General features: G+C 43.8%; 2 protein-coding genes across 2 annotated transcripts in view; one reads left to right on the forward strand and one right to left on the reverse strand.

Annotated features, from left to right (window-relative positions):
• GAK (cyclin G associated kinase) overlaps window positions 1-3,678 on the reverse strand; it is a 19,634-nt gene extending 15,956 nt beyond the window's left edge. Inside the window, exons 1-2 of the mRNA XM_010834290.1 lie at window positions 3,664-3,678; window positions 2,447-2,551 (exon numbers count right to left, since the gene is read on the reverse strand). Coding sequence (XP_010832592.1) covers window positions 2,447-2,551; window positions 3,664-3,678 — 120 coding nt within the window. The remainder of the gene's footprint in view (window positions 1-2,446; window positions 2,552-3,663) is intronic.
• The window catches only part of TMEM175 (transmembrane protein 175), a 20,021-nt gene continuing 8,335 nt past the window's right edge, over window positions 1-11,686 (forward strand). The window contains exons 1-2 of the mRNA XM_010834304.1: window positions 1-248; window positions 11,469-11,629. Of these exons, the coding sequence (XP_010832606.1) occupies window positions 11,477-11,629 (153 nt within the window). The 5' untranslated portion in view covers window positions 1-248; window positions 11,469-11,476. The remainder of the gene's footprint in view (window positions 249-11,468; window positions 11,630-11,686) is intronic.

Genomic DNA, 11,686 nt, shown 5'->3' on the forward strand with positions numbered 1-11,686 from the left:
TTGGCCGTTTCCGCGGAAGCTGGCGCTCGGGAGTTCCCGGGGCCTGGCTGCGCAGCGGGAGCTGCGGGCTGTGTGCGCGGAGCGCCAGGGCGCTGGCAATGTCCATCTTTTTTAGTTGCTCCCACTAAAGACCTGAAAAGCTCAGTTTTAGAAACCGAGATTGGTAGCTTCTGTAGAAAAAAGTCAGATCTGGCGGCACTGGACCCAGACTCCCGGGTGTCACCCACCACCTAGAGCTGCCCCCGCAGGTAAGACAGCATCGCTCGCCTGGCCCCTGGGCCGCTTCCTGGTCCCGGCGCGGGGCCCTGGAGCCGGATCCCCAGACAGCATCGTCACCCGCCCGGAGCTTCACAGAGATCTCTCTCCAGACAGGCTAGTGTGTGTTATCCTTGTAATAAAGCAGCTTAGTGCGTACAGGGCTTTACTGCTTGCCACATCCTTTTATAAGTGTTCGCCTTAGTGACCCTGGAGCATCTCGGAGAACTCCCACCCCACCCCACCCCGCCTTTGAGGTGACAAAACGTGCTCCGCAGTGGCATTACACGGCCAGCTGGCCGGGGTCTGCGGGGTACAGTTAGTGATCCAGCTTGAAGTCCACACAAGTCACACGGCTTCTCCAGCCAGTGTTCGCCCGCTAAATGGAATACAAGGGTTGGGGGCTCAGGAAGGAGTCAGGCTGTGTTTGGGTGTCCCTAGCATATAGATGGCAGCTGAAGAGAGCCCTGAGGGGGACACGGTGGTTTTAGAAAGAGGATGCGGTCCTCAGAGGGGAGGAACAGCCAAGGAAGCAGGAATAAAACTAAGAGCATTGCATCCCAGGGCCACAGGAAGATGGGGGGAAGGAAGGGAGGGTAATGAGAAGTGACACATACCCCTTTAAAAGTAGAGAAAAGAGTGAAAGCTGTATGTTGGACTTAGCAACAATGAGATCTTTGGTGACCTTGCCAAGAATAACATTGTTTCATTGCAAAGCTCCCTTTAACCTAAGGGGAGGAGCATAGAAAGGAAGACAGATGGTAAGTGGAGGTAACTCAGTGCCTTGGTGTGGAGAGTTGAAGCTGGAGTGATGGTGGGGACTGGGCAGCCTGCAGCCGCTAGCAGGGGCGGGGCAGGTGCCCAGGGCTCCCGTAGAAGGTGGGAGGGGATGATGTCCAGAGCATAGGGAAGCATTTGCTTTGGAAAATCGCTTCTCCTCGTAAAAGGAAATGGAGGAAGGTGTAGTACCTTTGTATGTCTGTTGGAATTAAAGTGAAGGAATTCTCTAATGACTTCTCTTCTTACTGTGAATAAGGAGAAGAAAACATCCACTGAAATTGAGAAGGGAGCTAAGATTGAAACAGTGCGAAAAAGATCTAAAGTAGCTTTTGTGGGAGACCTAGTGAATCACAGAGGAAAGCGTGATGTTGCCCAGGGTGTGTTTGAGTTCAGAGGATGTGGGTTGTGCTGGTGTAACCTACAACCAGGTGCAGATTTCTAGACAGTGTGACTCCCTTGGGGACGAGAGTTTGTTCAGACTTTGTATTTCATGTTGCTGGAGCGCTTTTGATACTCATGCTGCCTGAGGAGCTGCAGTAGCACCATCTTAATCCAGTTCTGTGTCTCTGGACCACATCCCTCCTGGACTCGTAGCCCTGTGTTCTGAGGCGGCTCACCTCACATATGCACGCCTAAGGCTGCGTGCACAGTCTTTGTCACCAAACCTGTCCCTCTAGTAGATTTCATAACAAAGACTACAATCAGAAGTTAGAAAGATTTAATAATGATGAATGGGTAAATTCATCAGAACATGTAACAATCCTCAACAGTTCTGTCTCTGATAATAAAACTTCAAAATACATGAAGCAAAAACTAGTAGTTCTGCAAGGAGAGAGAGACAAACCCGCAGCTGTAGTTGGAAATTTCAATACTACTTTCTCAGGTAATGACAGAACAAATACCCAGAAAATGACCAAGGATGTGGCAGAGTTGAGTGATACCATCAACCAACTGGATTTAATGGGCATTTGTAGGATACACATTATCAAATATATAAGCAACATTTACCAAGATGTTTCATGTTCTGGGCAAATATGTTCCCTGACTACTATGGAATAAGCTAGAAATTAATAGCATGTATCTGGAAAATCATCCAAATATTTAAAAACCTGTTGACTCACTTGTACATTACCCATATATTAAAGGAGAAATCAAAAGGGAAATTAAAATTGTACACTGAACGGAAAAAATGAAAATGCAGCATTTCAAAAGTTGTCTCAAATCATTCATCTTAATAAACTAGAGAACTAAGAGTGAATGAAACTCTTATGTACAAAAAGGGAAATGATAAGTATTAGAGCAGAAATAAAGGACAATAGAGAAAAATCAACGAGACCAAAAGCTAATTCTTTGAGATGATAAATAAAATGAGTAACTTCTGCCAGGTTGAACAAGGGGAAAAAGGACTGACAATGTCATGAGTGAGCACGATGATGTCGTTGCTAAACGGGTAATCAGAGAACACGAACAACTTTCTGCCGATAAATGCAATCACTTGCACCAAGGGAACAAATTCCTTGGAAGACAGTGCTAAAACTCACTCCAGAAGAAATAGAAAAACCAGTATAGCCCTATAACTATTAAAGCATTGAATTTATAGTTTAAAACTTTTCCTCAAAGAAAACTCCATACCTAGATGGCTTTCCTGGGAATTCCACCAAACTAAAGAAGAAATATTACCAATTTTATAGGGGTTCTTTAAACTGAAGGAAATGTTTGCCGTCTCAATCTATAAGGATAGCATTATTCTAATGCCAAAATTTGACACAGACATTACAACAAAAAAAAAATTGCAGACTAGTATTCTCATACCAGAAATAAAAATTTTTATAAAACATTTTTTAGCAAACTGAATGCAACACTATATAAAAAGGATAATACAACGTTGACCAAGTGAAGTTCATCTTAGGAATGCAAAGTTGGCTTAATGTTCAAAAATGGATTAATGTAATTTACACTATTACAGTGAAGAAGGAAACCAAATGGGTTTCCAAATCTCATCTCGAGATTTAGGGACTTCTTTCTGGCTATGATGGTAAGGAATCTCTGCAATTCAGGAGACCCTGGTTTGATCCTAGGTCAGGAAGATTCCCCTGGAGAAGGAAATGGCAACCCAGTCCAGTATTCTTGCCTGGATAATTCCACGGACAGAGGAGCCTGGCAAGCTACAGTCCATGGGGTTCAAAGAGTCGGACACGACTGAGCAACTAACACACACAAGACACAGGAAAAGCATCTGATGGGGACTTCCCTGGTTATCCAGTGGTTACGACTCCACGCCGTCACTGCAGGGGGTGCAGGGTCAATCCCACATGCCGTGTGGCCAAAAAAAATTTTTTTTTTAAGCATTTGACAAAATTCAGCATCCATTCCTGATTTTTTTATAGAAAAAAACACTGTCGGCAAGCTAGGAGTAAAATGAAGCTTTTTCAGCATGATAAGGACATCTATGAAATATCTTTAGCTGACATAATGGAATGATGAAAGACTGAGGAGCAAGTATTCAACATTATACTAGAAACTTTAGCCGGTGTAATGAGACAAGAAATTAAAGCTTCCAGGTTGGAAAGGAATAAGTAAGATGTTTATTTGAAGATAACATGATCGTCCACGTCAGACTTTCCTCACCTTGGCCACGGACATTGTGGACCAGATAGTGGGTTGAGGAGGGATGTTTCCAGCGCACCATAGGGCCTTTGGCAGCACCTCTCTCTCAGCCCCCTGGATACCAGTAACATACCACTGTCACAGCCAAAAGTGTCTCCAGGCACTGCAAATGTCCCTTAAGGGGAAACTGCCCTCAGTTGAGAGTCACTACTCTAGGTGAAAAATATCCATGGAAACTACAAAAAGAGCTACTAGAACTGATGGTTTTAGCAGAGTTATAGAATATAAGGTTAGTAAACAAAAAAGTTCTATTTCCAAATAGCTAGCAACAAATATTGGAAGTTGAAATTAGAAAAAACACTATTTACAATAGTGTCAACAGATATTAAATTTTGAAGATAATCTGTAATAGAGATGCAAGATTTATAACTGAAAACTAGGCAACTTTGCTCTGAAAACCCTTAATAAGTGGAAAGTTACACAGTATTCATTAATTTAGAAAATTCAGTATTGTTAGGACATCAAATCAATCTACACATTCAATGTCATCCCAGTTAAAATCCTATCATATGTCTTTAATTGACACATTTTAAAATTCATTTGGAACAGCAGAGAGCTAGAATAGCCAAAGCAAGTTTGAACAAGGACAAATTTTTATGACTTACACTATGTAACTTCAGTTCTTGTAAAAGTACAGTAATCTAAATAGTGTGGTTTTGCTGTAAAGATACATAAGTAGATCAGTGGACCCACAAGTATAAATATAGTCAGTTGATTTTGAATAAAGGTAATTAATTGGAGAAAGGATAGTCTTTTCAACAAATGATGCTGGAAAAATTGGATATCCATGTTTAAAAAAAGACTTAATCCATACCTTGCATCATATACAGAAAAAAACCCATAAAACTTCTAGAAAGCCACCCGTGAGAGTTTCTAATATGGCACCAAAGAACAAGCCGTAAAAAAGTAGATAAACAACAAAAATGAAGAACAAGAGTCGATAAACAGGACTTCACCAGACTTAGGGACCTCACAGTGTATGTTGCAGACGTGCTTCAGCAGGTGAGTGCATGAACTGGTACACAGATAAAACAGTATCATGCAAGGATAAAAAGAAATGAGCCAGAAGCCACAAAAAAGACACAGAGGACCTCAGAAGCACACCACCAGGTGAAAGGAGCCACTCTGAAAGCACCACGTACTGTGGATTCCAGCTCCACAATGTTCTGGAAAAGGCAAGACTGAAGACAAGTGAAGACATCGGTGGTTGCCAGGGTTTTGGGGTGGGGAGGGATGAATAGAGGCAGCACACGGGGGTCTTAGGGCTTGAAGCCCTTTCGTGTGACGCTGTGACAGTGAACACAGGCGTGCACTTGTCAACACCCTTAAAGCTACGACACAATGATGTGTCCATGTTGGCTCATCACCTGAGCCACGCTAACGTCGGATGTTAATGACGGGGACAGTCGGGGAGGGGGACTGGTGACTGAGAGTTCTCTGCACTTTCCCTTCAGTTATTCTGCAGACTCAAAACTGCTTTGAAAAGCAGTCTGTCGACCTGAATGTGTATGTGCGTCCGTGCTCAGTCGTGTTTGACTCTGACCCTGTGGGCTGTAGCCTGCCAGGCTGCTCTGTCCATGGGATTTCCCAGGCAGGAATACCGGAGTGGGTTGCCATTTCCTTCTCCAGGGGATCTTCCTCACCAAGGGATAGAACCTGAATCTCTTGTGTCTCCTGCATTGGCAGTGGATTCTTTACCATTGAGCCACCTGGGAAGCTCTAAATATATACGTATATGTACGTATACACACATATATGAGAGAGAGAATGAAAAGGCAGCCCACTCTGGGAGAAAATATCTGATAATGTACTTGTATATGGAATACAATGTGTATATATATATATATATAGGAAAGTACATGAGCCCTGCACACTCTTCACAGCAATTTCCACACTCGTGAAGGAGCTGAAATGCTCTTTGTGACTTAGTCCTGGCTTACTTCAGGTGCACCTCCCAGTCTGAGGAAGTGGAAATCCCAGAAGTGGAATTACTGGATCCTATATTAATCCTCCTGGCATCTGGTCCCATCACTTCATGGCAGATAGATGGGGAAAAAGTGGAAACAGTGACAGATTTTATTTTCTTGGGCTCCAAAATCATTGCAGATGGTGACTGCAGCCATGAAAGTAAAAGATGTTTGCTCCTTGGAAGAAAGGAAAGGAAAGTGAAGTCGCTCAGTCGTGTCCGACGCTTTGCGACTCCATGGGCTGTAGCCTACCATGCTCCTCTGTCCATGGGATTTTCCAGGCAAGAGTACTGGTGTGGGTTGCCGTTTCCTTCTCCAGAGGATCTTTCTGATCCAGGGATCAAACCTGGGTCTCCCGCATTGTAGGCAGACGCTTTACTGTCTGAGCCACCAGCTATGACAAATCTAGACAGCGTATTAAAAAGCAGACAACTCACTCCAGTATTCTTGTCTGAGAAATCCATGGACAGAGGAGCCTGGCATGATAATAAATATACATTGTAAGTATTAAAAAAAAAAAAGCAGAGACATCGCTTTACCAACAAAGGTCTACATAGTCAAAGCTATGGTTTTTCCAGTAGTATGTGTAGACGTGAGAGTTGGACATAAAGAAGGCCCAGAGCTGAAAAATTGATGCTTTCGAACTGTGGTGCTGATGAAGACTCTTGAGAGTTCCTTGGACAGCAAGGAGATCCAACCAGTCAATCCTAAAGGAAATCAGCCCTAAATGTTCATTAGAAGGACTGAAGCTGAAGCTCCAATAGTCTGGCCACCTGATGCAAAGAACCAGTTCACAGGAAAAGATCCTGATGTTGGGAAAGATTGAGGGCAAGAAGAGAAAGGGGCGACAGAGGATGAGATGGTTGGATGGCATCACTGACTCAGTGGACGTGAGTTTGAACAAACTTAGAGAATTAGTGAAGAATAGGAGCCTGGCATGCTGCAGTCCATGAGGTTGCAGAGTCAGACATGACTTGGTGACTGAACAACAACAATGTTAATTCTCTGTTTAAAATTTTGAGAAACCTCTGTCCTATTTTCCACAACAGCTACACTGTATATGTTCCCACCAGCAGTGCACTAAGCTTCTGTTTTCTCCAAGTTCTCACTAAAAGTCGCTGCTGTCCTTCATTTATCTGTGTGATACCCATCCTAGGGGTGAATGTCTTGTGGTTTTGATTTGCTTTTCTCAATACAATCAAATGATGTTGAACATCTTTTGATGTGTTTATTGGCCGATGGAATATCTTCTTTGGAGAAATGTCTTGTCACATCCTTTGCCTGTTTTTTGAATTGGGCTGTCTTTTTACTGCTATAAATAGAACTGTATTTATATTTTGGATGCTAGATTCTTACCAGATACATAATATGCAAATATTTTCTCCCATTCTGTGGGTTGTCTTTTTCTTAATAGTGGCCTTTAAACACCAAAGTCACAATTCTGATGAACTCCAATTTATTATTGTCGTTGTTTGTGCTTTTGGTGTTACATTTAAGAATTCTTTGCAGAATGTGAGGCCATGCAGATTTTCTCCAATGTCTTAGCTCTTACATTTAGGCATTCGATCCACTTTTAGTTAATTTTTGTATGTGGCATGAGGTAATACCCAAATTCATTCTTGTGTGTGTGGATATCCAGTTGTCTCAGCAATATTTGTTTAAAAGACTGTTCTTTCCCCATTGAATGGTCATGACACACTTATTGCAAGTCAGTGGAGTGTGAACATAATGGTTTACCTCTGATCTCTGAGTTCTCGTGCATTGATCTGTACGTCTGTCTTTACACTGTTACTGCACTGACTTGATTACCATAGCTTTGCACTGAGTGCTGAAATTGAGAAGTGTGAGTTCTCAGCGGTGTTCTTCTCAAGACTGTTTTGGCTGCTCCTTAAATACCCAAAGGTTCCTTACATTTCCATATGAATTTTCGGGTCAGCTTGTAAATTTCTAGTCAGCATCACTACCAACAAAGCTAGTGGAGGTGATGGAATTCCAGTTGAGCTATTTCAAATTCTGGAAGATGATGCTGTGAAAGTGCTGGACTCAATATACCAGCAAATTTGGAAAACTCAGCAGTGGCCACAGGACTGGAAAAGGTCAGTTTTCATTCCAATCCCAAAGAAAGGCAATGCCAAAGAATGCTCAAACTACTGCACAATTGCACTCATCTCACACGCTAAAAGTAATGCTCAAAATTCTCCAAGCCAGGCTTCAGCAATACGTGAACCGTGAACTTCCAGATGTTCAAGCTAGTTTTAGAAAAGGCAGAGGAACCAGAGATCAAATTGCCAACATCTGCTGGATCATCAAAAAAGCAAGAGAGTTCCAGAAAAACATTTATTTCTGCTTTACTGACTATGCCAAAGCCTTTGACTGTGTGGATCATAATAAACTGTGGAAAATTCTGAAAGAGATGGGAAAACCAGACCACCTGACCTGCCTCTTAAGAAACCTATATGCAGGTCAGGAAGCAACAGTTAGAACTGGACATGGAACAACAGACTGGTTCCAAATAGGAAAAGGAGTACATCAAGGCTGTATATTGTCACTCTGCTTATTTAACTTCTATGCAGAGTATATCATGAGAAACACTGGGCTGGAAGAAGCACAAGCTGGAATCAAGATTGCCAGGAGAAATATCAATAACCTCAGATATGCATATGATACCACCCTTATGGCAGAAAGTGAAGAGGAACTAAAAAGCCTCTTGATGAAAGTGAAAGTGGGGAATGAAAAAGTTGGCTTAAAGCTCAACATTCAGAAAACTAAGATCATGGCATCTGGTCCCATTACTTCATGGGAAATAGATGGGGAAACAGTAGAAACAGTGTCAGACTTTATTTTTTGGGCTCCAAAATCACTGGAGATGGTGATTGCAGCCATGAAATTAAAAGACGCTTACTCCTTGGAAGGAAAGTTATGACCAACCTAGATAGCATATTCAAAAGCAGAGACATTACTTTGCCAACAAAGGTCTGTCTAGTCAAGGCTATGGTTTTTCCAGTGGTCATGTATGGATGTGAAAGTTGGAGTGTGAAGAAAGCTGAATGCTGAAGAGTTGATGCTTTTGAACTGTGGTGTTGGAGAAGACTCTTGAGAGTCCCTTGGACTGCAAGGAGATCCAACCAGTCCATCCTAAAGGAGATCAATCTTGGGTGTTCTTTGGAAGGACTGATGCTAAAGCTGAAACTCCAGTACTTTGGCCACCTCACGCGAGGAGTTGACTCATTGGAAAAAACTCTGATGCTGGGAGGGATTGGGGGCAGGAGGAGAAGGGGACGACAGAGGATGAGATGGCTGGATGGCATCACCGACTCGATGGACATGAGTTTGGGTGAACTCCAGGAGTTGGTAATGGACAGGGAGGCCTAGCATGCTGCAATTCATGGGGTCGCAAAGAGTCAGACACGACTGAGCAACTGAACTGAACTGTAAATTTCTACGTGGAAGGCAGATGGAATTTGGAGAGGGATTGCGTTGAACCTGTAAGTAAATTTGGGAAGTATTGCCATCTTAACAATATTAAGTTCTCTAATCCTTCGACAGAGGATGTCTTCCATTTATTGGGGCCTTCTTTAATCTCAACCATGTTTTACATTCACATTAAAAAATTTATTCCTGGGTATTTTTGATGCTATTATAAATGCGATTGCTTTCTTAAATGTGCTGTGGGTTGGTTATCAGTGGTGAGTGGAAATGCAGCTGCTCTATGCGTTGCTGTTGTTCCTGCAGCCTTGCTGGACTCATTTACTCTAACAGCTTCCTTGTGTGGGTTCCTTAGGGTTCTCTTTGTACAGCATCGCATCGTCTGCAGAGAAAGACGGTTTCTGTGTCCTTCTGGCTCGTTCTCCTTGCTCAGCTGCCATGTCTGGAAGTCCCAGCACAACGTCGGGAGTAGAGGCCTTTGTCACGCCACTGGTCTGAGATGGGACCGTTTCTCAGGGTTCTCACCACTGAGTATGATGTTTGCCCTTTATCAGGTTGATAAAGTTTCCTTACATTCCTATTTTGTCGAATAGTTTTTATCATGAAGAAGTGTTAGATTTTGTCAAATGCTTTTTCTGCATTTAGTAAGATGATGGTTTTTGTCTTTTTTTCCATTAATATGGTGTGTTACAGTAATTGATTTTTTAATTTTAAACCAACCTTACATGCCTGGAATGAATCCCACTTGGCATGATATATAATTCTTTCTATATGTTACAGAATTCCATTTGTTAACATTTTGTTGAGAATTTCTGTGTCTATATTTGATCTTTACTGACTTTTTGAATAAAATTTAATTGAAAACAACTTAAACATGCAAAAAGTGCAGGAAGCAATGTAACGGGCATCTGTCCCCAAAGCTGGCCCCAAAGAAGCCTACCACGGCCGGTCCTGCCTGTCAGACGCCCCTCCCTCCCACCTTCCCCTGCTCCGTCGCCCTCCCTTTTGTAAAGTAAAAGGATTCTGTTAGTGCCAGCTCCTCCCGCTGATGACAGGTGAAAACTCTGGGCAAAATATTAGAAGAAAACGTGCACAAAAGGCAACACGTTGAAAAGGGGGCTGGACCTTGAAGAGTGACGCACGCCTGAGGCTTCGGGGTTTCCCAGTCCTCCTTCTCTGGCTTGGACCCCAGGCCAGCTCCAGTAGTGGGCCAGGCAGTGAGGGCTGCTGTAGCCCGTTTTTCTGCCTGTAGGAACTATGGATGGGGCCCCGACAAGCGGGAGACCATGAGGGAGGGGCAAAGAGCGAGAATCATCCAAATGGTCTGGACAGGAACAAAGCTGGAGGACTCGAGCAGACATCAGGACTGACGTGAGGCTGCATGAAGGTAGTGTGATGCCGCAAAGGACGGGCGCCTCATCCCCGGCAGGACGGGCGCTCCCAGAGACACCCCGCGAATGTGTCTGTCAGTGTTTGACCAAGGTGCCTGCAAAGGCAGTTCAGTGGAGCAGGGACAGTCGTTTAAACAAAAAGTGTTGGCATAATCAGACATCCATCTGCAGGAAAGGGAAACTTGACTGTACTTTGCATGTTATATAAAACTCAAAATTGATCATCAGACCTCAAACTTTAAAACTTCTAGAAGAAAACAGAAAATCTCTGTGATCTTGGGTTCAGCATATCTAAAAATTGTTAGATATGACACCAAAAGAATAATCCATAAAAGAAAAAGTGGTAAGTTAGAGTTCATCAAAATTTAAAACTTATATTCTTCTAGGGACTTCCCTGATGGATAGGAATCCTCCTTGCAGCGCAGGGGACACAGGTTCAATCCCTGGTTTTGGATGATGCAGTGAAGACTCGAGGCAGTCAAATAAATATTTTAAAAAAGAAACTTACATCCTCCTGAAGATTGGTAAGAGAAGGAAAGGCAAGTCACAGATTTGGAGAAAATGTCTGCAGATTACACTTCTAACGAAGGACTTCTAACCACAATGTGGGAAGAATTGTCAAAATTCAACACGAATACAAATAATCCCCCAAAAAAGTGAACTGAAGACTCGAGCAGGCACAAAAGGTGCACGGGTGAAAAGCGGGAACGTGGGGGACACTCAGCTGGTCAGTGTGAAGCACAGGTCGGACCACAGTGCATGGCATGTCTGTCAGCACAGCTAAGATTGAAAAGTCATCAAACTTATAAAGAGCCTCCAAACCCGGAGGGGAGCAGCTGCAGCGCTCGCTGCGGTGGGCGTGCAAACCCCGTCAATGGTTTGGCAGTTTCCTGTAAAGCTGACGTAGCGGAGGGCCCAGCAGACCCCTCTGAGGCACCCGCCCCAGGAACACCGCGCTGGCTCAGACCCGTGCTTCTTTCAGGCTCCACCATGTCTGGGCCCCAGGCTCCGGAGCCGACGCTCGAGGGGCAGGCAGACGCCTCCGCGGGCTCTCCAGACGAGGACGCGGCCGAGGGGATCCAGCACTCGCATCGTATGCTCAGCTTCAGCGACGCACTGCTGTCCATCATCGCCACCGTGATGGTCCGTGGGGGCCCCAGGCTGCTGAGGGGTGGGAGGGAGATCGGAAGAGCACACGGC

The sequence above is a fragment of the Bison bison genome, unplaced genomic scaffold (genome assembly GCF_000754665.1).
Source record: "Bison bison bison isolate TAMUID 2011002044 unplaced genomic scaffold, Bison_UMD1.0 scf7180017845407, whole genome shotgun sequence".
In the NCBI taxonomy this organism is placed as follows: Eukaryota; Metazoa; Chordata; class Mammalia; order Artiodactyla; family Bovidae; genus Bison; species Bison bison.